We start from the raw sequence: 25,494 nt of genomic DNA, 5'->3' as shown, positions 1-25,494 counted from the left end.
CTCCATGCTATCTCTCTGGCCAAACCTGAAGATTTTTTTTAATGTTGCTATATTCTAAGAAATAGTAGCTTAAAGTTATTCACTTTTGGATAAAAATTGTTAATTCACATACAATATAATTATTTTATTTCATGGATCTCCCAGTTACTAAAATAAGAAACAGCAATAGTTAATGTCTCACAGAAAAGAGGAAAATATGCTGGAGAAAGACTATAGATCGTGCAGTAAATCGTGTACAGTAGCTTTCTGTAGTTAAGCAGATTTGTGAGATGCCATCACCTAACCTTTAATTCTTTATAATAATTTTATTATATAGTATAATATATAGTATAATTTTATTATACTATCATTTTATGTGAAGTCACAGTATATGTAATATAGAAAATGAATTCAAGGTACAAACAAAAGTTTAGGGGAAAAAAGGCATATATTTGGAAAGTTATACAATTGAATAGAGCAGAATATATATGAGAGAATCATTTAATAAAGCACTCCCTGTGTATATAGACATGAATGAACTTCTCGGCCTCCATTGAATTGGTAACAGTAGTGAAGAAATTAAAACCTGTACATTGTGAATAGGCATAAAATAGAATTTATTTGCTGAAATGGTGATCTCTAAAGCTCAATAGCATGAAGTTCATTGAAAAATTTTGGGTAATTCTGAAGGTAATAGGATGAAGTAGATTATTGCCTAAGTCCTTATAATTTCTTCAGTAGAGCTTATAATTAATATTATTCTACTAATATATTATCTTATATTTAAAAACATATGGGGAAATAGTGTTCTTTATTTTAGATATGTGAGCATCGTTTTTATTTTTTTAGTTCTTTGGTTTCTGGGTCACATGCATTCAGGGGTTTCTTCTGGATCTGTCCTTAGGAATTACTCCTGGAAGTGCTTGGGGAGCCTATAGAGCAGGGGTGGCAAACAATTTCAACACAAAGAGCCAAAATTTTAAACTGTGAGAGTCAGAGAGCCACACCACACAGTAACCTGCCAAAACAGACAAACACACAAAAGCATATAATTTTAACAATAATATATTAAACACATAAGACACATTCATTTTGGCTGGGAGCCTCATACGGTTTGAGAGCTACATGTTCGCCACCCCTGCTATAGAGGATGCCAGGGATTGAATCCTGATCAGTTGTTTGCGAGGCAAATGACAATCACTCTACCTGATGGCTGATCTCTCCAGCCATCAAATATGATTAAATTGTTTAAAATTGGGGCCAGTGAGGTGGCGCTAGAGGTAAGGTGTCTGTCTGCCTTGCAAGCGCTAGCCAAGGAAGGACTGAGGTTCGATCCCCCGGCGTCCCATATGGTCCCCTCAAGCCAGGGGCAATTTCTGAGCGCTTAGCCAGGAGTAACTCTTGAGCATCAAACGGGTGTGGCCCCCCCAAAAATAAATAAAATAAAATTTTGTCTTTTGGGTCATACCTGGTGATGTTGCTTGAAATTAAACCTGGAGCTTCCACATGCCTTGCATTTGCTCTGGCCCTTGGAGCTATCTTTCTTTCCCTTAAAATGTTTTACTGGGGTTAGAAAGGTACTATTTGGCTTAAGGTACATGCTTTGCATGCAGCCTACTTTAGTGTAGACCCCTGCTCTACCAAATAGGTGCAGCATTGGAATGTGGCCTTAGAGATTCCTGAGCATAGCAGGGAAGTCCTAGGTAATTCGTATCACTGTGGGACCCTCATAATGAACCATCAGCTTGGTTGATTGAAAAGCTTCTAACCTCTTGAACACTATTTGGGAAAACCCCTGCAATTAAACAAACTCATTCAAAATTCAAAATTTGTGAAAGGATATTAAGTGAGTATGGCGCAGTAAAAATAAAAATTTCTGTGTACTTGGCTATTTTATTTTAAGTACTGTATAGAATTAATTAAAGGGGCCGGGCGGTGGCGCTGGAGGTAAGGTGCCTGCCTTGCCTGCGCTAGCCTAGGACGGACCGCGGTTCGATCCCCCGGCGTCCCATATGGTCCCCCAAGAAGCCAGGAGCAACTTCTGAGCGCATAGCCAGGAGTAACCCCTGAGCGTCACAGGGTGTGGCCCAAAAACCAAAAAAAAAAAAAAAAAAAAAAAAAAAAGAATTAATTAAAATTGTGAGGCTTATTTTCTTTTTTTACTTTTAGCCATTTGTTTCCTGTTGCATTGGTTCTGCTGGGCAACGAACTACGACTCCCCCACCATCCCAAATCCCAGATCCACCTTTTTCTTCTCCGATTACCCCTCACCGGACATCATTTGGTGGAATTCTGTCATCAGCTTCCTGGGGTGGAACAATTGACAAATCAAAGTCAGTTACCAAACTGATATCAGCTGGAACCCAAGACAGCGAGTGGGGCTGCCCCACGTCCTTGGAGGGTCAGCTAGGCTCTGTTACCATCTTTCATGAAGTGCTGCAGCCACCTCAGGTGAAGGCATTATATTTAGCAGGTGAGTATGTCTGAGCTTACTGTTTAGTTAAACTGACACAGTGTATGTTCCTAAGTTTACTTTATTTGAAGACAATTTTTTTCAGTTTATGCTGAAAGGAAAAAGTCAACCACATATAAGAATTAAATGTGTATATTGTCATGGTTTGATACATACATCACAAAACTATCAAGTAAGCTTTTTCTTGTAGTTGAACCACCTGGAGATTTAGAAATACAAAGTTGTTGGTGGCTGAATTTCAGTCATACAGTGTTCCAACATCTGTCCTATAACCAGTGTATATTTCTTGCTACCAATGTCCCCAATTTCCCTCCTTTCCATTCCCCAGCCTGCCTCTATGGCAGACACTTTTCTTCTCTCTTTTGTTTTTTCCTTTTAGACACGATGATTGTAATACTGTTACTAAAAGGGTATCCTATGTACTGCTTTATCTCCTTTCAGTATCCTGTTCTTGTCCAGAGTGATGGTTTCCAACTGTCATTGTCTTAGTGGTTCCTTTTCTGCTCTAATAGCACTATTGCCCAACTCATTCACCTACCCTCTTTCTGTGTCCTCTGGCTCTAAGTTCTTGAGTATTATTTTCATACAATTTTTAATGGTCTGCAAATGAATGCATTTAGTTTTGTTTTTTTATATCATTCACTTATTTCACTCAGCATAATACTTCTCATGTGCATTCATGTATAAGGCTACTCTTAGCTTTGTGCTCAGAGACTCTCCAAATGGTACTTGAGAAGCCAAAGGATGCCAGGAAGAACTTGGGATTTTTACATACAAAGCATGCACTCCATGCTATTGAGCTATTTCTCTGGTCCTATTATTTATTTTTATATATCTATTTGATCGGTGGCTTCTTTGTCTTCCAAACATGAATTAATATATTATATGTTAAGTTAAAAACCACTTGATTAACTTAGGTGCCAGTAAAAATACTTAGTGCCTAATACGTGCAAGACATGTATATATTCTTCCACTAAGACATATGCTTGACCCTTAAAGTTTTGTTTTATTTGACAACAATTTTTCACAGCTTTCTTTCAGTAGTGAATATTGAACAGTCATAAACATTTCTAGATTTTGGACAAGTTGGATGTGAAAAACAGTACATTGAATTTGTGTGTTTTAACGATGTTATTTGAGTAGATAAAAACAACTTAATTTAAAATTTTGTTCTGGTTAAATCAAAATTCCTCCCTCTAAGGAAACGGTATTATTTTATAATATAAGTATGTGTGAATAATTTTCAGGGCCAAATTGTTTAAACCCTTGGAAATTCCAAGAGACTGATGTGGCTGAAGTGCCTGGTAATGTCCTTCTTCACTACACTGCAAAGGTCAGAGTAAAAGCTGTGAATTATAAACGTTTATATTTTCTTTGTCATGTCATTGATGGTTCAAAAGGAGGGACTTGAATTGCCATTAAAAAAGTAACTAATTGGGGCCAGAGAGATAGCATGGAGATAAGGCATTTGTCTTGCATGCAGGTCGGTGGTTCGCATCCCGGCATCCCATATGGTCTTCTGAGCCTGCCAGGAGCGATTTCTGAGCATAGAGCCAGGAGTAACACCTGAATGTTGCCCAGTGTGATTCCCCCCCCCCCCCCCCAAAATGTAACTGATTTCCGGGCAGGAGAGGTAGCACAGCAGTAGGGTATTTGCCTTACATGCGGCTGATCCTGGACAGATGTGGCTTCAATGCCCAGCATTCCATGTGACCCACCCCTCGCCCCCCCAGCCAGGAGAGATTTCTGAGAGCAGAGCTAGGAGTAACCCCTGAGTGCTGCCGGTGTGGCCCCAAAAACAAACAAAAAAACCCAAAACAAACAACTAATTTTCAGGGGCTGGAGAGATAGTACAGTAGAGAGAGCATTTGTCTTGTACATGGCCAACCTGGGTTCCATCTCAGCATCTCAAAAGATCCCCTGAGCCTGCCAGGAGAAATTTCTGAACATAGAGCCAGGAGTAATCCCTGAGTGCTGCCAGGTGTGGTGAAAACAATAAATAAATAAATAAATAATGTTAAATAGAAATTGAGGAACAGTAAAAATTAAAGTACAACTCTCTGCCAAGATCAAACATTATTAGTATTCCATTCCAATAATATGAAAAGAAAAGTTATTGTGGAAAACTATTAATCAATTGACTTAATTAAAGGAAAGCCTTATAGTTTTGGAAAGAGCAATAAAATAATTTATTGTGCTTAACATTCTCCTCATTTTTTGAAAGTTATATTAGCAAGAATAAAAATGTTTCTTTCAGAAGTAAAATAAACTATGCATTTCATGTCCAATCCTTTTTCCCTTTGAACCTACCTAGTGAAAAGTACAAGAGCTAATGGAAAGATCAGAGGTAGATCTAAGAGGAAGGAATGGGGGAAGGACATAACCAACAACATTCCAAACATCCTCCTATTAAAACTGTTTTCTGGCTGGCAAGAGAGTACATCAGCAGGGCACTTTCTTTTCACATAGTAGGTCCTGATTTTATCCCTAATACCCCATGTGTTTCCCCAGCTCTGCCAGGAGTGATCTCCGAGCACAGAGCCAAGAGTAAGGACTGAATACTGCCAGATATGGCCGCCAAACAAAAGAAGATAATTTGTTGGAGCCAGAGAGATAGCACAGCTGTAGGGCGTTTGCCTCTCATTCAGCTGACTCTGGAGTGACTTAATTCGATTCCCGGTATCCATTAAGGTCCCCCAGCCTGCCAGGGGTGATTTCTGAGTACAGAAACTAGGAGTAACCCCTGAGTGATGCTGGGTGTGGCCCAAAAATCAACCAACCAATCAATTAATAAAGTTAAAAAAAAGATAATTTGTTATTTTGGGGTGAAGGTAAACATTGAATGTAATGATGATTGTTGGTATTGTTGATTATGTCCCTTCTCTCTCCTTTTCAGATCATCTGTGGAAATTAAAGACTATTAATTTAATGTTTAAGTTTCTATTAAATACAATAAATTATATAAATGTAAAATAATATTTAGTTTTATAGGCTGTTTTCATTGTTATATACCTTTTAAAATTATGATAAAATGATCCATATAGAGTTAAAGATCTATATTGTCCTCATTTAGCTTATCTATTTGCTTTTTTTTTTTATTCTTAGGCATGCAAAAATTCAATCTGTCTTGATTTATCTAGTAATGGTTTGCATGGAAGGTTAACAGGGAATAAAGTAGTAAATTGGGACATTAAGGTAAGTTAATGATCAGTTGTCTGGCAATATACTTCCTAAGTTTACTAACTTTTACTAACCTAAGTTTACCTTATCATATATTGGTCTGAATAATAGGACCTGATTTTAAATATTTGTAACCAAGATAAACAGTTTGCAGTATAAGCAAATAAGTGGTTGAAAAGCTTATTTCCTTGATATTTAGATATCTTAAACTGAATCCAACAGTTTCCATAAGAAAAGCATACCATACTGCCATATAATTGCTCCATTTAAAATTTCCCTATTTTTTATGATAATGCTGTGATTTACCAAGTTTTTCATACTATAGTTGTTTCAGGCATTAGATGTTCAAACACCAATTCTGTCAATAGCTTGACTTTGCCATCAACAGTATCTCCAGTGTCCTATTCATTACCATAGCATGCATCTAAGCAGGCACAGACAAATTGCTTCATATTCGTTACAATACAAAGGCAAATGGATTTATCAAAACTTACATCAGCACAACACAATTTGAAATGATTGTTACTAAAGTCATTGTCTAAGGATTTACAGAGCTGTGGTTGGTGCTAGTGGAGCCTTCTGTGTTACTGTTTAGGCTTGTTGAGGTTGGTAGATTACTGTAGAACTTTCCCATCAGATTTCCTGTGATATTAATGGGATGACACTACTACAAGATATTGAGGTGTCTTGTGGCCATATGGTCTAAAATTTATAGACCTAAAATAAATTTGGTGGCTTGAAAGTTTGATAAGGTTAAGTTATAGAGCTGGGCAGTTTCTCTTGGTGGGTGCAGTGGGTGGTATTGGGCTGCAGAAAGGGGAATCTGCTAGGCCCTTCCCCTTCTAAGAATTCCACGGCGGTATCAGCCAAGATCAGACTACCTGTGACATATCAGTGGCCATAATTTTCTTTTGGAGCTTGATCGAGGAGCTGGGCCATTTTCCCACCATTTGGGTGCTATAGTTCATGCAGAAAGGAGAAAATATTTTTTATTTAATTAAAGAACTATGATTTACAAAGTTATTGATAGTTGAGTTTTAGGGATATATTATTTCAACACCAGTTTTACCAACAGTGTCAACTCCCATGACCAGTGCTCCCATACATCATCCTCTCTTAATCCCTATTTCCACCTCCATCCCTCTTTCACCACATTGACGAAAGCATTATGAAGCTTAGATCTCCTATTTTCAGTTGTTGAGTCTGTGCTTTGGACTTACTGCTATCCCACTCCCTCACATCACCAGTGTAACTCCCAAGTCAAGGGTAGTCAAGGGTAGTCTAGGCATATCCACTTTGCCACATTACATTCCATCATCCAGTTATTCTATATACCAGAGATAAGGGAAGTCATATGTTTGTCTTTCCTTTTTTGGTTTACTTCACTCAAGACAGTATCTTTCAGTTCCAAATAGATTGTAGCAAAATTGCATGATTTTATTATTCCTTGCAGCTGCATAGTATTTCATTGTTCATATTTTTCCCATCTTTACATTTTTGTTTATTTTTTTATTTTTGGGCCACACCTGGTGGCGCTCGGCTTACTCCTGGTTCTGTGCTCAATAATTGCTTCTGGTAGGGTTGGGGGACCATATGGAATGCTGGGAATTGAACCCACGTCTGTCCAGTGTTGGCCACATGAAACACCCTACTGCTGTGCTATCTCATCAGCCTCTTATTTTCCCCATCTTTATAATCTGTTTATCGATCCTTCAATACCTTAGTTGATTCCATATCTTAGCTGTTGTACTCAGTGCTAATTACTCCATTTTTCAGGGTAATTAGTATCTAAACCTAGATGTCAAATCTAACCCTCTAAATGATCTTGGGACTTTACTGATTATTCCCTTTCACCTATATCACATACTTTGCCCTGTCTAATCTCCACTTTCTCTGATCTTGCTTTTCTGAGGTCAAAGATAAGTGACTTTTCTTCTTTCCCAAATACCCCTTAATACATTTTGTTTGTTTTTTCATGTGCTTTTTAGTGCATACTTTTCTCTTTTTTTTTTTTTTTTTTTTGGTTTTTGGTTTTTGGGCCACACCCGGCAGTGCTCAGGGGTTACTCCTGGCTGTCTGCTCAGAAATAGCTCCTGGCAGGCACGGGGGACCATATGGGACACCGGGATTCGAACCAACCACCTTTGGTCCTGGATCGGCTGCTTGCAAGGCAAATGCAGCTGTGCTATCTCTCCGGGCCCGCATACTTTTCTCTTTTGATCTAGAGGTTCTCTTACTTTCCAAGACTTTGTTAACTATTTGTCTTGATCTACCTTCTCTCTACCTTATTGTTCCCCTTATCACTGTAAATAGTAACTGACTGCTTGCCTCCTTAGTAGTCAGGCGTAGTCCATAGGAATTTTTTTCAAGGACAGACCCTACCACCCTTTTAATTGATGCCTCACAGGAATATACAGTAACATTATTGATTCAGTGGTTAAATTAGTAAAGGTCATTTGGGCTAATAGGAAAGTCAGACATAGCCTACCTCTAAAATACTGTATGTCCTTAATATCTTAAATAGTAATTATTGTTTTAGGAAAAGAAATACAAATAATTGAAGGGACGTGCTGCTGGTAAAACAGCAAAAATGAAAAATAAAAGCCATTAGCCACTTATTTTTCTAACCAGTTAACACCAAATATTCATATTACTTCAATGAAAGAGAAATAATTCACTTATGTAGAGATAGAAGGTTCTGTCAGTACTCATATGACTTAATTCTTTCTTCAGAGTTCCAGTGTTATAAATCTTTTTCTTTTTCATGTACTAGAAAGCCTATTTTATCTTTGAGATAAAAATTCAAATATTAAAATAGGAAGACTTAGGAATTTGCAAATTTTTTGGGGGGGCCACACCCGGCGGTGCTCAGGGGTTACTCCTGGCTGTCTGCTCAGAAATAGCTCCTGGCAGGCACGGGGGACCATATGGGACACCGGGATTTGAACCAACCACCTTTGGTCCTGGATCGGCTGCTTGCAAGGCAAACACCGCTGTGCTATTTCCCCAGGCCCGGAATTTGCAAATTTATAGATTAATTTTTGCCATTACTTATAAGACTGTCTTTATAAGGCTAGCTCTGTGTTTGTTATATACAAAATATTTATGGAACCACATTTCATACATGACAGTGAAAGTGGCTTGTTTGTTTTGTGAAAAATTAAAAATGAATAGAATTATCAAGAAAAATAGTACTGGGGTCAAGAGCTAGCTCAAAGGACTGAGCACAGTTTGCTTGCACAGTGCTTCAATTTGGGTCTCCAAGCATATCTGGGTATAGACCTGGTGACCTCCAAGTTTCACCTGGGTGATACCCTGGGTCAGTCCTGCCTGACAGTAGTAACAAAGGGAAGAGAAGGTGGAGCATGAGAAAGACCATCTTACACAGTGTATGTCAGACATTAATCTCCTTGTATTGTTAGTGTACTTAAACTGTTCAACAATTTTGCAAAATGAAAATGATCACCCTCATTTTACACATGAAGAAACTGAGGTTAGAGAATTTGCTAAGCTGTCAAAGGATACCTAATACTATTTTTTCCTTAATACTATTCTTTTTTTTTTTTTTTTCGGTTTTTCTGGCCACACCCATTTGATGCTCAGGGGTTACTCCTAGCTAAGTGCTCAGAAATTGCCCCTGGCTTGGGGGGACCAAATGGGACGCCGGGGGATCGAACCGTGGTCCTTCCTTGGCTAGCGCTTGCAAGGCAGACACCTTACCTCTAGCGCCACCTCGCTGGCCCCTTAATACTATTTTCTTAAGCTATACAAGTCCCTTAGAACATTAGTTGATTTCCCCCAACTTTTTTTTGTTTACTGAAAGTCAAGGAGTCACTCTTTTCTACTTGGAAATATTTTTGTTTTGTAATTGGGGAGGGGCAGTTCTCAGGCAGTGCTAAGGAAGTCTGAGGGCCCTCTGGACTTTTCAGTATCCAAGATACCAGACCATATGATGCTTAGTGACTTGCAGGGCTATATCTGGCAGTACTCAAGGCACTATATGGTGGCAGAATTCAGCCCAGAACCTGCTGTCTTGTCTCTCAACTGCTTGTCTTTTATTTTTATGATTTATTCTCCTTTTACAGAGTTCTTTGTACTTAGGTTAGCCCATACATTACTTAAGATTTACCAAATTGTAATATCATACCTTCTCTATAGTTATTTAGTAGTGAGACTGGCCTTGTTATGTAAGGTTAAAAATGCTAATTTTATTTTTTAGGATGTCATAAATTGCATAGGTGGATTAAATGTACTCTTTCCTCTGTTGACTCAAATCTGCCACTTCAGTGAAGGACATGTACCTGAGGAAATAACTGAAAGCACTGTTTCTGAATTGGTAACACCTTTAGAAGGAGATTGGGTGTTACTGACCTCCACAAAGACATCAGGTATCAAGATGAAATTTACCCAGAATAATCACTGAGAAATTTGAGTATTAATAGAAACGTAAAGTGCCTGCAACCATTAGGTTAATGGTTAAATGAAATTTAATCATTTATAAGTCAAGTTATCCATTCTTAATTTTATTTTTGTTTTCTTAGCTTGAAATATTTAAGTTATTTTTTTTTGTTTGTTTGTTTTTGGGCCACACCCATTTGACGCTCAGGGGTTACTCCTGGCTGTGCACTCAGAAATCGCCCCTGGCTTGGGGGGACTATATGGGACGCTGGAGGATCGAACCGTGGTCCTTCCTTGGCTAGCGCTTGCAAGGCAGACACCTTCCCTCTAGTGCCACCTTCCCGGCCCCTATTTAAGTTATTTTTGCTTTTAACTGCTCTTCATTTGTATTCTTGGTGGAAATATAGCCCCAATATTAAACAAATAATAGAGGAACTTATTGTATATTGTATGCTTACAATATACAAGTTTTGCTTCCTATGATGTCTGCATGCTACATGTAGTCTTTGGAGGGAAATTTCTGATCTAAGTTCCTTGGTTGTTAAAATAGGAAAATGTGAGTATGATAATTACTGACCTGTTCACAATTCTACAGAATCAAGATTAGAACGAAATTTAATTGCAACGTTTATTTTGATTGTGAAGCACTTTATTCAAAGACATCCTATTAACCAGGATAATCTTATTCACTCCCATGGAGTTGCTACTCTTGGTGCCTTACTTCAGAAGGTGAGATAGTCTGACATCACGTGGGGATTACTTATGCCTCTAAAAAGGATTCTAATTGCTGTCATGTTTTCTTTGTTGTTTTTGAGTGTGTTTTAGTTTGTTTGTTTTGGGGCTACACCCAGCTGTGATCGGTGGTTACTCCTGTCCCTGCACTCAGAAATCACGCCTGGCAGGCTCAGGGAACCATAGGGATGGCCAGGGATCGAACTCAGGTCTGTCCCAGGTCAGTGGTCTGCAACGCAAACGCCCTACTGCTATGCTGTCGCTCCATCCCCAGATGAGCTGTTTTCTTAATAAATAAATACTTTCAAATTCCCTATTAGAGTTTAGACTATATTGGTAGATATAATGTAGTAGCTTTAAAAAACTCAAATACAAGAATTTCTGATCTGGACCAGATACATAATATAGAAGATATAAAGTTTGCCATTCATGCAGTGATCTCTGACATACCACATGGTCCCTGGACTATCACCAGGAGATCAGAAGTGATTTCTGAGCACAGAGCCTGAGTAAGCCCTGAGTACCACCAGGTATGGCTCCCAAATCAAGAAAAAAATTAATGATCTTATATATAACCATTTAACAAGGCCTTATTTGTTTTGTATTGGCATTTGGTATATTTTATAAATTTAACACAATTTTAGGAATAACATTAGGCATCTATAGTCTATTGTATCAGAAAGTTGTGTTCAAGTTGTTTAAATTTTATGGCCTAACCTTTTTTTTAGTGGGTGTTCTAAGTTATAATTAGAAATTATGGTTTGGGGCCGGAGAGATAGCATGGAGGTAAGGCGTTTGCCTTTCATGCAGAAGGTTATTGGTTCGAATCCCGGCGTCCCATATGGTCCCCCGTGCCTGCCAGGAGCAATTTCTGAGCATGGAGCCAGGAATAACCCCTGAGCACTGCCAGGTGTGACCCAAAAACCACAAAAAAAAAAAAAAAGAAATTATGGTTTAATGATGATTATTTAAGTTGAATTTCATAGAAAACTTTTCTGTTTGGACTGCAGGTGCCAAGCACCTTGATGGATGTTAATGTATTGATGGCAGTGCAGTTGCTTATCGAGCAGATATCCTCGGAGAAAAACATGCCTCTCCTTCAACAGATGTATCAGTATCTACTTTTTGATTTCAGAATTTGGAATCGTGGTGATTTTCCATTTCGAATTGGTGAGATCAAGCTACTGATCACATGGGTTTTTTTAGACACATTTTTTTGTTTGGTTTTTGGAAATTTGTGACTTTATCACTTTGTTTGAGCTGTATCATTTGAGCGCAATTTTTTTGTTTTAGGTCACATACAGTATCTCTCCACCATCATCAAAGATAGCCGCAGAGTTTTTCGAAAGAAGTATGGCGTGCAATTTCTCCTAGATATACTTAGGATATATTATGGGTATGATGTCATCCTTCTTGATTTTTCCTATGTATTACTTGTTCGGAGCATGTGGTCATTGAAAATTTAACGTCTTTTAGTTTTAACAAGGCAGATTAATGTTGAGGTTAAAATGATAAACTATGTATTGTATAATGGTATGTCTTATTTTTGTGTTTCATTAGTTTTTAACTGAGAAGTTTTTTTCATTTGCAATAAGAAGTTAGTTAATAAAACATGACAATCTGTCATTATTTTGACAGAGACCTTAAAACTGAGATAGCATGGAGGTGCATGCCTTGCATGCAGAAGGACAGTGGTTCGAATCCAAGCATCCCATATGATTCCCCTGAGCCGGCCTGGAATGATTTCTGAGCATAGAGCCAGGAGGAACCCCTGAGCGCTGCTGGTGTGACCCCAAAACAAAACAAAACGAACTGCCATATTATGTGGGTTACATTAATATGAGCTATCTTTAGCAGTTTGTATTTTTATCACCAAGCTTCAAAAAAATATTAATTAGAAAAACAAAAAGAATATAAAAGAAGTCAAAGGTACCATGCATGAATTCAAGATGCAGATGTAGCTCAGTGGAATATTTCTTGACATCACATGACTCTCTAACCTTAGAAACCCCTGGAAACTTTCCAGAGTAACCATAGCACTATAGGGATTAGACAACCACATACATACCCCAATTATTAGACACCATGAATTTTTTTTTTTTTTTGGTTTTTGAGACACAACCAATGATACTCATGGGTTACTCCTGGCAGTGCGCTCAGAAATAGCTCCTGGCTCGGGGGACCATATGGGATGCTGGGGATCAACCCAGGTCTGTCCTAAGCAGCCGTGTACAAGGCAAATGCCCTACTGCTGTGCTATATCACTCCAGCCCAATACCATGAATTCTAATAAGTTTAAAAATAACTTTTTAAAAATATTTTGGAGTTTTTGGAACCACTCCCAGTAGTATTCTTGGACTGTTCTTGGCTTTGCTCAGGAGTGACCCTTGCAAAGGGACCATATGGTTCCATATATATAAGGGTAATTGTCTATGTGACTACATCCAAGCTAGAACCTTACCTCTCGTATTACCTCTTTAGCTTAAAGAGCTTTTTTGTTTAGGTTTTTGTTGTTAATGTTGTTGTTGTTTTTGTTTGGGAACCACATCTGGTGATGCTCTCAGAATTACTCCTGGCTCTGTTCTCAGGAATTACTCCTGATGGTACTTGGAAAACCATATGGGATGTGGGGGAATCAAATGGGTTGATAATGTGCCAGGCATGCTCCTTACCTGGTTAATTATCACTCCATTTCTCCAAATAGCTTTTTTTCTAAAACTATGAATTATTCTATATAAAAAATTTTAACATGACAGTTTATTATTTGGCTTTTATGTACCTATGCCTTCACAGTTCTCTAAATTTTTTTTTCAGTAAAAACTTTTGCTCCCCCCCAAATTTTATTATTTCAGTTCTTGCATTTTACTTTCTCTTTCAGGAGTGATTGTAAATACAGTGAGCTGACTCAAGACGATATCCAAACAATAAGGATTTCTTTGTATGGACTAATTAAATATTTTCTGTGCAAAGGTGGGACTCATGAAGAGATACAAAGTATTATGGGTTATGTTGCTGCTGTCAATGAAGAAGAACAGGTATTATGGCCAAGATAAATTTGATGTTTCTTTTTAATCTTTAAGTTAATGTATCATTTTTTAAATTTATTTATTTATTTATTTATTTTTGGTTTTTGGGCCACACCCGGCGGCGCTCAGGGTTTACTCCTGGCTATCTGCTCAGAAATAGCTCCTGGCAGGCACGGGGGACCATATGGGACACCGGGATTCGAACCAACCACCTTAGGTCCTGGATCTTCTGCTTGCAAGGCAAACACCACTGTGCTATCTCTCCGGCCCCTGATGTATCATTTTTTTAAAATTTTTTTTATTATTTTAATTATGACAACAAAGATGCAAAGAAAGAGGACAGGGTAAAGTTACAGTGGAAGCCCAATCACCCATAAACAGAATTCTCGGTAGTCCCATCGATGATATCCCAGCCTTAAACTTTCAGCCAAAGAACATTAAGAAAAACAAAACTGAACCCATGTACAATACAATTACTTTGTCCCTCAAATCCCCAGTTGTAGTACATACTTAGCAGCACAAAATATAATCTAAAGACATTAGACTTATGTAACTCCTTAAACATTGAGGGCAAAGTACATTTCTCTAGTTCCATGCACATGCTTACTAGTTTAAGTTAGCCTCAAAAGTTTTAGTGGGTTGTTTTTCTTAAGGATTGGAGTCAAGGGAACATAGTAAAAAACGGTATTAAAGTGGCATTTGTTTGCATAGGCCCACCAAAACATAAGGGATATGGAAAGGCAAATTATGGTCTAAATACAAGGAGACCCTACCCCTGAAGTTTCCTGGCACAGGACTGACTCTAGGCTCCAGGCACACTAGTTTGTCCAATTCAAGTCATCCTCTGTAGTGGCAATACACCTCCATTCCTCACTTAGTCTCTGTTGTTGTTGGTATCATGCTTCTGTATTAAAGATCCTGGAGTCTGCATATCCCATATTGTAGTCAGGATGGTGCGGAGCATCCTCTCATTTCACCTCACACTTATGGGGCAATAGAGAGAACCATGTCCTGTAGAGCAGGTCATTGTTGTTGTCAAGTCTTCTCAGTGTAAACGGAAGTCTCTTTTTAGGAGGTCGATATCAGACCCTTGGTAGAGTCTTTCCTGGTAGAGGACTGCTTCCAGCTGTTGCTATAAAAGACCTTGGATGTTTCGTAGATAGCTTGCCTGGTTCTGGCGTGAATGGAGGATGCCCATTCTTCTGAGGCCTGTGCCAGGTCATTATATCAATGTTCAGGGTGTAAGGTACATTGTACTGAGATTTATTAGATAAGAACTTATCTGTATGTATGGTGTTTTCCCATTTTAATGTGTCTATGCAAACAAGGATCAATGCCGTGAAGCGTTATTGGTGCATCTGGAGGCAATGGGAACAAGACCAGCAATTTCCATGACATAGTTCAATCATAGGCATCAAACTGAGGGACAGTTCCACCAACAATCCTTACTGAACAGCTTACAAAGAAAAGACAAGATGAAAAGTGGATAGAAACATCATAGTAGAGGAATATATAGAGAGATACATCAGTTAAAGAAAATACCCATAAAATATTCAAAAGATATATGTGTTCAATATGTGTTCAATTTCTGTCCTTCTAAGTAGTTCTGGGATTTGTTAGATCTACTGTATGTCTTTGGTCAGAGAATAGAACTGTTTGTTACTGAAGTTAAGAAGAGTAAATATGGGATACTAATGGTTGGGAGGAGCCAGCTGCCCGCCCGTGCTAGCCAAAAATCCTGCTCCAGGAAGGGAGAGAGACCCTCCCAATCCCGAAGGACAGGGATTTAAGCCCCACCCTAGGCCAGAGTCCGGACCGGGCCAGGGAGTGGGGAAAACCCAGGGTGCCCCATCAGCTCCTTCCAGAAACCCACCTGGAGATCCGGAGGAAAAGGGGAGAGGGGGGTCGGGTGACCCATGTCCGAGCCCCCCTACCCTAAGCCGGGCCAAGAGGCCGCTGGCACATGCGGAGGCCTGCCAGCTGCCCGCCCGTGCTAGCCAAAAATCCTGCTCCAGGAAGGGAGAGAGACCCTCCCAAGCCCAAAGGACAGGGATTTAAGCCCCACCCTAGGCCAGAGTCCGGACCGGGCCAGGGAGTGGGGAAAACCCAGGGTGCCCCATCAGCTCCTTCCAGAAACCCACCTGGAGATCCGGAGGAAAGGGGGAGAGGGGGGTCGGGTGACCCATGTCCGAGCCCCCCTACCCTAAGCCGGGCCAAGAGGCCGCTGGCACATGCGGAGGCCTGCCAGCTGCCCGCCCGTGCTAGCCAAAAATCCTGCTCCAGGAAGGGAGAGAGACCTGATGTATCATTTTTTAAAGGCTATACATGTTGATTGTTTTACAAACAAACTGCTCAATATTATAGTTAAAAAAGTAGATTTAATCTCGGGGCCAGAGAGGTGGCGCTAGAGGTAAGGTGTCTGCCTTACAAGCACTAGCCAAGGAATTTGATCCCCCAGCATCCCATATGGTCCTCCCAAACCAGGGGCAATTTCTGAGTGCTTAGCCAGGAGTAACCCCTGAGCATCAAATGGGTGAGGCTCAAAAAACCAAAAAAAGAAAAAAAAAAAGTAGATTTAATCTCATACAAAAAATTTTGATCAAATAAAAGACTGGAATAAAATGATTTATTGGGCAGAAAATAGTAGGTGAATACTTTAGTGGCTCTGAGCATAATTTCATAGGCCACAAAGTGTATATTTTCCAGTCACCAGCATTACTAGGCATATTTTTATATTAATAAAGCAGATAACAGATTTATAAAATTTTGACATAAAGAGTACATTGGAATGGCAGAGATGTGGCTCAAATTTGTAGAGCATGTGCCTTGTATATGTGAGACTCTAGTTTTGATCCCTGCCACCATGTTTCTTCCCTCTACACACCCTTTTCCCCTCTTCCCAGCAGTACCAATTGTAGTTTACACAGCAGTTTTTTAAAGTGAACTTTGAATATATTTCTAATTTTAAAATATTCGTTTGTTTTTGATTCACTTAGCAGCAACTCAGAAGCTATTTCTGGCAACTTGGTTGGGAGTCACTCCTGCCAGGGCTCTAGGTACTGGGAATTGAATCGGAGCCTCCTGTATATAAAACATGCTCACTGGCCCTTTGAACCATCATTCCTGTTGATATTTCAATCTCCTCCCCCACCAGACATTGATCTTTAGTGCATAGAGCTGTCTGGATTTTCTTACTACAACAGCGGTTGGGATTGAGTTTATGGCCTCAAACTTGCCCTGAGTCTCAACTTTTGTTTGTTTGTTCATTTTATTTTGAGGCCACACCTGGTAATGCTCTGGGTTTGCTCCAGGCTCTGCATTTAGGATTCACTCCTGGCAATGCTTATGGAACCATATGGGATGCTTGGGGTTGAACCTGATGGCCATATACAAGGCAAACACTTTACCCTCTCTACTCCTCTTCAGCTTTGCCCTGACTACTTTTTAAACCACTAAGCCATCTTCTTGGAATTTTGTTCCCCAGGATTCCAAATAGCAGAGCTTTTGGGATCATATTTTTTTTAACTTTATTTATTTATTGATTACTTGATTGATTGGTTGTTGGGCCACACCCAGCAGTGCTCAGGGGCTACTCTTGACTTTGCAATCAGAAATATCCCCTAGCAGCCTGGGGGACCATATGGATGCTGGGAATCTAACAGGGTGACTTTCTGGCTGCATGTAGCCCATTTTGGGATCATCTTAATATTAGGGGGTTTATTTGTTTTCGGGCCACACTTGGTGGTTCTCAAGACTTATTCCTGGCTCTGTGCTTCAGGGACCACTCCTGGCATGCTTGCTTGGGGGAACATATGGGTTGCTAGAGATCAAACCCAGGTCAACATTGTGCAAGCGAACACCCTACACACTGTCCTATTGCTTTGTCACCACATCTCAATATTTGACAATAGTATTGGGGTTTGAACTTGAGGCCTTGTATTTGCTAGAAAAATGCTTCAACCCACTGAGCCATTTCATGAATCTTCTATTTCAATTTTTATTGTTTTTACAGACTGTTTTTATTTATATCTCAAAAAAGTCCTTTAATACAGTGGTTCTTGATATATGTTTCTGGATAAGTCTTACCAGGGAGCTTGTCATAAAAACAAAAATATATTTTAAATACAAAAATTCTATTGAATTTAGCACTGAAGTCATTTTGGTACATAGAAAAATTTATAAGTTGCTTATAAAATATGTAGATGTGGAGTCACTCTGTCATTTGCATATTTATAAATATATATACCCAGAGAGATTATACGACTTAAAAGACATTCAACTGATAAAACTGGGATATAGTCCAGTTTATACTGGGTTATTTCACTGGAATTGTATTTTACTGCTTTTTCTCTACTATTTAACATTAAATATATGCATCCTTAATTTATTTTGACTCAGATATTGTCGCCCTTTGTCACGAACTAGTCATTGTATACTCAGTGTTTTATATGACTTCATAATTGGTATAATACAGATGAGTTACTAAGACTATTTCCCGGTAAAGCTGGATGGACTGCTTCAAAATTTTTTTCATTATTTAGAATAATTAATAACCATCTGTATTTCATGAGAACTCATTGCTATCTGCATGATCCTTTGCCAGTGATATTTTCTTGGTCAGTTCAGAATCATTGACTGAAATTTGCTATATGCAAAGAATTATACTAGGCATTGTATATATTATGATATGTTGTGATTTTTTTTTTTACTTTTTGTCTAGCGGAAGCAGGAGTGGGCAGAAGAGATAAATTATGAGGGACTAGTGAGGGTACAGAAGGTAAGGTGCTTGCCTTACATATGGCTGACTTGAGTTTGATCCCTGGCACCTTATATAGTAATCCTGAGCCTTGCCAGGAGTGATCTCTGAGTGATCACAGAGCCAAGAGTAAGCCCTAAGCACCACTGGGTATGATCTCCCAAAAACCAGAATTTTTTTTTCCTTTTCTTTTTTTTTCAAAAAAAAAAATTCCCTACCTGCTGAACTATTGTTCCAGGCCCAGGTTATTATAACATTTTAATAAATTGTATTTGTGGAGCTAAAAGTCTATGCCCACAAGTACTCATTCTGCTTTCTTTCTTATTTTTTTTTAAAACTTCACCAGTGCGGGGCCGGGCGGTGGCGCTAAAGGTAAGGTGCCTGCCTTGCCTGCGCTAGCCTCGGACGGACCGCGGTTCGATTCCCCCGGCGTCCCATATGGTCCCCCAAGCCAGGAGCGACTTCTGAGCGCATAGCCAGGAGTAACCCCTGAGCATTACCGGGTGTGGCCCAAAAACCAAAAAAAGAAAAAAAAAAAAAAAACTTCACCAGTGCAACATTCCCATCACCAATGTCCCAAGTGTCTCTCCTCCCCACCCCACATCGGCCTGTGCTCTAGACAGGCTTTCTACTTCAGAAATTAATTCTGAAACAAAAGTAATACCCTGATAATTTCTGTAAAAGTCCTGTACATTAAAAAAAAAAAGTCCTGTACATTTTTTTAGGTATTTTGTGTTGAGAGATTAGGAATTGCTTAATGGAGGATATAATTTTTCCTAGGGACAAAATAGAATAGGTATAGGTCAGTACATAAATTTGGGTGAAAGAGAATCTATAAAAGGAAATTGAATAAGTCAGAAAAGTAAAATAAGGGGCCGGGAAGGTGGCGTTAGAGGTAAGGTGTCTGCCTTGCAAGCACTAGCATAGGATGGACAGCAATTCGATCCCCCAGCGTCCCATATGGTCCCCCAAGCCAGGAGTGATTTCTGAGTGCATAGCTAGGAGTAACCCCTGAGCGTCAAATGGGTGTGGCCCAAAAACCAAAAAAAAAAAGTAAAATAAGAAAAGATCAGGGATGTAGTTCAGTGGCAAAGCATATATATCTTATGTATGTGACACTCTGCTTTCATTTGTAAATGAGGAAAAAGGCAGTAATATCACATAAGACATCAGATAAGCTAAACATTAGATACTAGGATTTAATGAAATTATAGATTATGTCTTTTTGTGCATCCATGTTTGAGTGTAGTTCTGTTGTTTTTATGTTTAATTGTAACAGCTCTTTGGAATTTTGGATCTGCTTCTCAATCTCCTGCATACCAGCCCAACCAGAGGCCAGCTTTTCTTGCTGCTGTTTGAACCGGGAAATGCGGACATACTTTATGCATTGCTTTTAAATCAAAAGTATTCTGACAGACTAAGAGAAATCATTTTTAAGGTATAAACTTTTCTTATATTTGGGGCATTTGTAGAAATTTACTTGCAACATCTTTTTTTTTTTTTTTTTTTTGGGTTTTTGGTTTTTGGGCAACACCCAGTGACGCTCAAGGGTGACTCATGGCTTTGCTGAAATATCTCCTGGCTTGGGGGACCATATAGGATGTTGGGGATTGGACCCAGGTCCATCCTGGGTCAGCCGCATGCAAGGCAAACACCTCACCACTATCACTCCAGCCCTGTAACATCTATTTTTTTTAATTTAAATTATGTTTTCATATCTACTAATTTTAATTAAATTTATTTATTTTGTTTATTTTAGGTTTTTGGACCATATCCAGCAGTGCTCAGGGGTTACTCCTGACTCTGAACTCAGAAATTATTCCTGGGAGGCTTGAGGGATCATATGGGATTCTGGGTATCAAACCTGGTCACGCCTATCTCTTCAGCCCCCATATTTTTTGGTTTTGTCATTTGCATATTTAAGGACTTAATTTTATTGTAATATATTTCATTTTAGTAGCAAAATTTATTTTTCATGTCATTTTCTATAAATTGTTCTTTTTGATATTGAATCTATGTAAACAGACATATCTAATCAGACATTTTAGCAGTTAACAATAACAAACCTTATGTAGAACCACTATTATTAATTTACTTAGCTCTTAAAAAAATTTTTTTTTTTTTGGTTTTCCGGGCCACACCTGTTTGATACTCAGGGGTTTCTCCTGGCTAAGCACTCAGAAATTGCCCCTGGCTTGGGGAGACCATATGGGATGCCTGGGGATTGAACCTTGGTCCTTCCTTGGCTAGAGCTTGCAAGGCAGACACCTTACCTCTAGCACCACCTCGCCGGCCCCTAAAATTTTTTTTGAGTTTTTAGTTTACACAGTCCTCTGCTCTGTGATTAGAGGTCACTCCTAAAAGTGCTCAGTAGACCAAATGGTCTGGAATTCACTTCCCAGCTTTCTGTATTCAAAGAATGTGTATAGTGCATTGAATTATCTATCTCTCTGGCTTACCTTAATTAATGCTTACCAAAACTATTTGGAGTAGATATTATAGATTAAGAATCTGAGACAGGGGTTGGAGCAATAGCACAGTGGGAGGGCATTTGCCTCACATGAAGCTGCCCAGGACACACCTGGATTCGACCCCTAACATCCCATATGGTCCCCTGAGCCAGGAACGATTTCTGAGTAATAGCCAGGAGTAACCCCTGAGAGTCACTGGGTGTGGCCCAAAAACTAAAAAAAAAAAAGAAAAAGAAAAAAACCTGAGACAAAAGTTGAAGTTATAGAAATATACTTGTCAAAAATTTAAAGGTTTTGGGGGCCCGGAGAGATAGCACAGCGGCATTTGCCTTGCAAGCAGCCGATCCAGGACCAAAGGTGGTTGGTTCGAATCCCAGTGTCCCATATGGTCCCCTGTGCCTGCCAGGAGCTATTTCTGAGCAGACAGCCAGGAGTAACCCCTGAGCACCACCGGGTGTGGCCCAAAAACCAAAAAAAAAAAAAAAATTTTTTTTAAAGGTTTATCCCAAACATTTGTCAGGGAATCTGTAGTCAGTCTTGGAGATAGATACTCAGCCAGGGACTGCATGGACCAGTTAAATTAAGGGGACCATGCATAGGAGCATGCAGTTCTGGGCATCAAACCTGGGACCTTTATAATGAGCCACTGGCCTCTAATCTATCTCCTTTTCTCAGCATTTATTTTATTTACCTTTTTTAAAGTTTCAAATTTATAGTTAATCTCTTTTTTTATTATCTTTATTTAAACACCGTGATTACAAATATGATTGTAGTTGTATGAATACAGTCATGTAAAGAACACCCCCCTTCACCAGTGCAAGATTCCCACCACCAATTTCCCAGATCTCCCTCATCCCCACCCCACCCACACCTGTACTCAAGACAGGCTTTCTATTTCCCTCATTCATTCACATTGTTATGATAGTTTTCAGTGTAGTTATTTCTCTAACTGCACTCATCACTCTATGTGGTGAGCTTCATGTCATGAGCTGCACCTACATGGGTAAATGGGGGGAAATAATGGTTGGGACTGAGGCAGTACAAGATTAGAAATGAGCTTTGTAGGGCAGTATCAAGGTCACAATACAAGATGGATATTATATATATATATATATAAACTATATGCATAGACTACTATCAATATATATTGTATGCGTGGGGGCACTAGCCCCCGTGTGGTTTTTTTAAATGGAGACCAAGGAGAAAAAATTTCCAGTGACTGTCCCAACATAAACCAGTGCTGCAACGTCCCACCCTCCTCCCAAAGCGCATTTCCATTAGTGTAGGGAGAGGTAGGGGGAAAGCCTAATGATTCCTACAGAGTCCACCTGGACCGGTGCCCAGGGAAGGCCTGGAGTCTAGGGGAGAAAAAGGGGGATGGCTGGAGGCCTGCCAAGCCTCCCAGCACTCCCCAGGCTTGGGAGAAGGCCTCCAGCATGGGGCCTCCCCAAACTCCATACCTGAGAGTCCATCTGAACCTACTTCTGGCTAGCAGGGCTGGCACCCAGGGAAGGCCTGGAGTCTAGGGGAGAAAAGGGGGGATGGCTGGGGGCCTGCCAAGCCTCCCAGCACTCCCCAGGCTTGGGAGAAGGCCTCCAGCATGGGGCCTCCCCAAACTCCATACCTGAGAGTCCATCTGAACCTACTTCTGGCTAGCAGGGCTGGCACCCAGGGAAGACCTGGAGTCCAGGGGAGTAAGAGGGGAATGGCTGGGGGCCTGCCAAGCCTCCCAGCATTCCTCAGGCTTGGGAGAAGGCCACCGGCATGGGGCCTCCCCAATCCCCATACCTGGCAAGTGCTGGCCTCCAGAATCAGAGAGGAAACCAGGAACCAAATAGCTGCCCGCCCTCCTCCCCATGCACCTCCCCCCTGGAGTACGTAGGGTGGGGGGAAGCCTGAGGACCCCTAAGAGTCCACCTGAACCCACTTCTGGCCATCAGGGCTGGCACTCAGGGAAGGTCTGGAGTCCAGGGGAGAAAGAGTATATAGTTAATCTCTTATTCCACGTATTTTTTAAAACTAAGAATAGAGGAATCAATCATACTTCTTTTTTTGTTTGTTTGTTTTTGGGTCACACCCGTTGACACTCAGGGGTTACTCCTGGCTCTTCGCTCAAAAATTGCTCCTGGCAGGCTCAGGGGTCCATATGGATGCTGGGATTCAAAACACTGTCCATCCTGGGTTAACTGTGTGCAAGGCAAATGCCTTACCGCTGTGCTATCTCTCACCCCAGGAGTCAATCAGATTTCTATTGCTTGAGATTTTCTGTTTGATTTATTCTTTTGTTCACTGTTCTTATCTGAGCCTATGACACTCATTTGTCTTTCAACATTAATGGAAAATTATGAAGCCTACTTATGGCATCATGCTAGGTTTACCTTTATTTGGAATCTTGAAAGTCCATAAAAATGCTAAATAGCATAGACTCACTTGAATATTATTGGTAATTTTATCTCCAGACGCTCTCTTTAAAGTTACTATAAACTCCAGATTTTGTTGAACAGAATTGAATTTGATCAATAAATTTTTTATCAGAAAGAGTTTTTTATAAGAATATTTTGTGATTACCCATTTGTCTTGGGTTTCAAAATCTTCAAAATTATGATTTAAAAAAGCAGTACAGTTATTAGTTTATGCCAAAAAAGAATGTTACTGATTTGTTCTTCTATTTTAGAAGATACATGAATTGCTTCACAAAATATTTTCTTGTTTTTGAAAATGTTTTTTGTTTTTTTGCTTTTTGGGCCATACCCAGTGATGCTCAGGGGTTACTCCTGGCTATGCTCTTAAAAATTGTTCCTGGCCTGGGGGACCATATGGACACTGGGGATCTTGAAAATGATTTTGATGAATGACTTTTACATAAATGGATTACTAGACTTAATTAGAAACATCTCTGTTCTCTGCTTTTCTTTTGGGGGGTTGGTGGAGGCCAAACCTGGCAGCACTCAGGAGTTACTCCTGGCTTTGCTCTCAGAAATCGCTCCTGGCAGCCTCGGGGGACCGCAAGGTATGCCCGGGATTGAACCTGGGTTGGTCACAATCAATTAAGTGCCTTTCTTGCTGTGCTATCTCTCTGCTTCTCTGCCATTCTTTTTTGGTTTTTGGTTTTTGGGTCACAGTGGCAGCGCTCAGGGGTGGTTGTATGCTCAGAAATTGCTCCCGGCAGGCACAGGGAATCATATGGGATGCAGGGATTTGAACCACCATCCTTTTACGTGCAAGGCAAACACCTTACCTCCATGCTATCTCTCCAGCCCCAAGATTATAAAATATTTAAGATTAAAAAATTGTGGGGTTGATTCGTTCTAGCAATCCTTTAGATAATTTTGAAAAATAAACTATATTAATGTAAAAATATCTTTGTTCACTCTTGTTTTTTTGGTTTTTTTTTTTTTTTTTTTTTTTGGTTCTTGGGCCACACCTGGCAGTGCTCAGGGGTTACTCCTGGCTGTCTGCTCAGAAATAGCTCCTGGCAGGCACGGGGGACCATATGGGACATCGGGATTCGAACAAACCACCTTAGGTCCTGGATCGGCTGCTTGCAAGGCAAACGCTGCTGTGCTATCTCTCCGGGCCCTTTTGTTCACTCTTGTAACCTCTGATTGTCTGGGTTTTTATTTAAATCTTATCTATTAAATTTTGTTTATCATATCATTTAATGTGCCCATAATATATATATAAACAAGATTTTTAAGCTTTTTTTCAAATACAGATGTATATAAATTAATTTTATTCCTAAATTTGTATTTTATTATAAAACAAAATAGACTGTAGGGTTTCTTATACTTTGAGGAATAAAGTGATGCCTCAGAAATATTGAACAGTAATATTTTATTCAGAATCAGCCTAAATGACAAGCTGAACTTAATTTTCTTACTTGTGTTAATGGAAGCCTGTCACTGTTGTAACCAGGTTTTGGAGCAAATGTTGAAGTGCACTAATGTTTATGAACGAAGTAAACAGCGGATTCGACTCAGAGAAGTTGGGTACTCAGGACTGGGGCTCCTCCTTAATGAAACACCTGTTCGTGCCTCTCTAATTAAGAACCTCACCAATCAAATCATCAATGCAGGTAGGATAAAAGTTGATAGCTCTGATACATTTCAAGATGTTTTTCATCATTACATGATTTTTTTATAGTTTTTAATTTGTTCTTTCAATTGCTTTCACTTCCTTCAGCTTGACATTAATTGGTTTAGCAGTCCTTTCTTTGTGTGTTGTGTTTTTTTTTTTTTTTGTTTTTTTGTTTTTTTGGGTCACACCTGGCAGTGCTCAGGGGTTATTCCTGGCTCCAGGCTCAGAAATTGCTCCTGGCAGGCACAGGGGACCATATGGGGCGCCGGGATTCGAACCGATGACCTCCTGCATGAAAGGCAAATGCCTTACCTCCATGCTATCTCTCCGGCCCCGTGTGTTGTGTTTTATATACTTCTTTTTGTTTGTTTTTTGGACCACACCCAGCAGCACTCCTGGCAG

At 39.8% G+C, this 25,494-nt stretch overlaps 1 protein-coding gene across 1 annotated transcript in view; it reads left to right on the top strand.

Annotated features, from left to right (window-relative positions):
• Positions 1 to 25,494, top strand: part of NBEAL1 (neurobeachin like 1) — a 185,556-nt gene that overhangs the window by 84,020 nt on the left and 76,042 nt on the right. Inside the window, exons 16-25 of the mRNA XM_049773321.1 lie at positions 2,149 to 2,452; positions 3,700 to 3,785; positions 5,558 to 5,647; positions 9,852 to 10,020; positions 10,626 to 10,759; positions 11,773 to 11,932; positions 12,056 to 12,158; positions 13,641 to 13,797; positions 19,824 to 19,982; positions 24,931 to 25,090. Coding sequence (XP_049629278.1) covers positions 2,149 to 2,452; positions 3,700 to 3,785; positions 5,558 to 5,647; positions 9,852 to 10,020; positions 10,626 to 10,759; positions 11,773 to 11,932; positions 12,056 to 12,158; positions 13,641 to 13,797; positions 19,824 to 19,982; positions 24,931 to 25,090 — 1,522 coding nt within the window. The remainder of the gene's footprint in view (positions 1 to 2,148; positions 2,453 to 3,699; positions 3,786 to 5,557; positions 5,648 to 9,851; positions 10,021 to 10,625; positions 10,760 to 11,772; positions 11,933 to 12,055; positions 12,159 to 13,640; positions 13,798 to 19,823; positions 19,983 to 24,930; positions 25,091 to 25,494) is intronic.

Source organism: Suncus etruscus, chromosome 5 (assembly GCF_024139225.1).
Source record: "Suncus etruscus isolate mSunEtr1 chromosome 5, mSunEtr1.pri.cur, whole genome shotgun sequence".
In the NCBI taxonomy this organism is placed as follows: Eukaryota; Metazoa; Chordata; class Mammalia; order Eulipotyphla; family Soricidae; genus Suncus; species Suncus etruscus.
The sequence above is the reverse complement of the archived record's forward strand: the minus strand, read 5'-3'. Positions and strand labels throughout refer to the sequence as shown.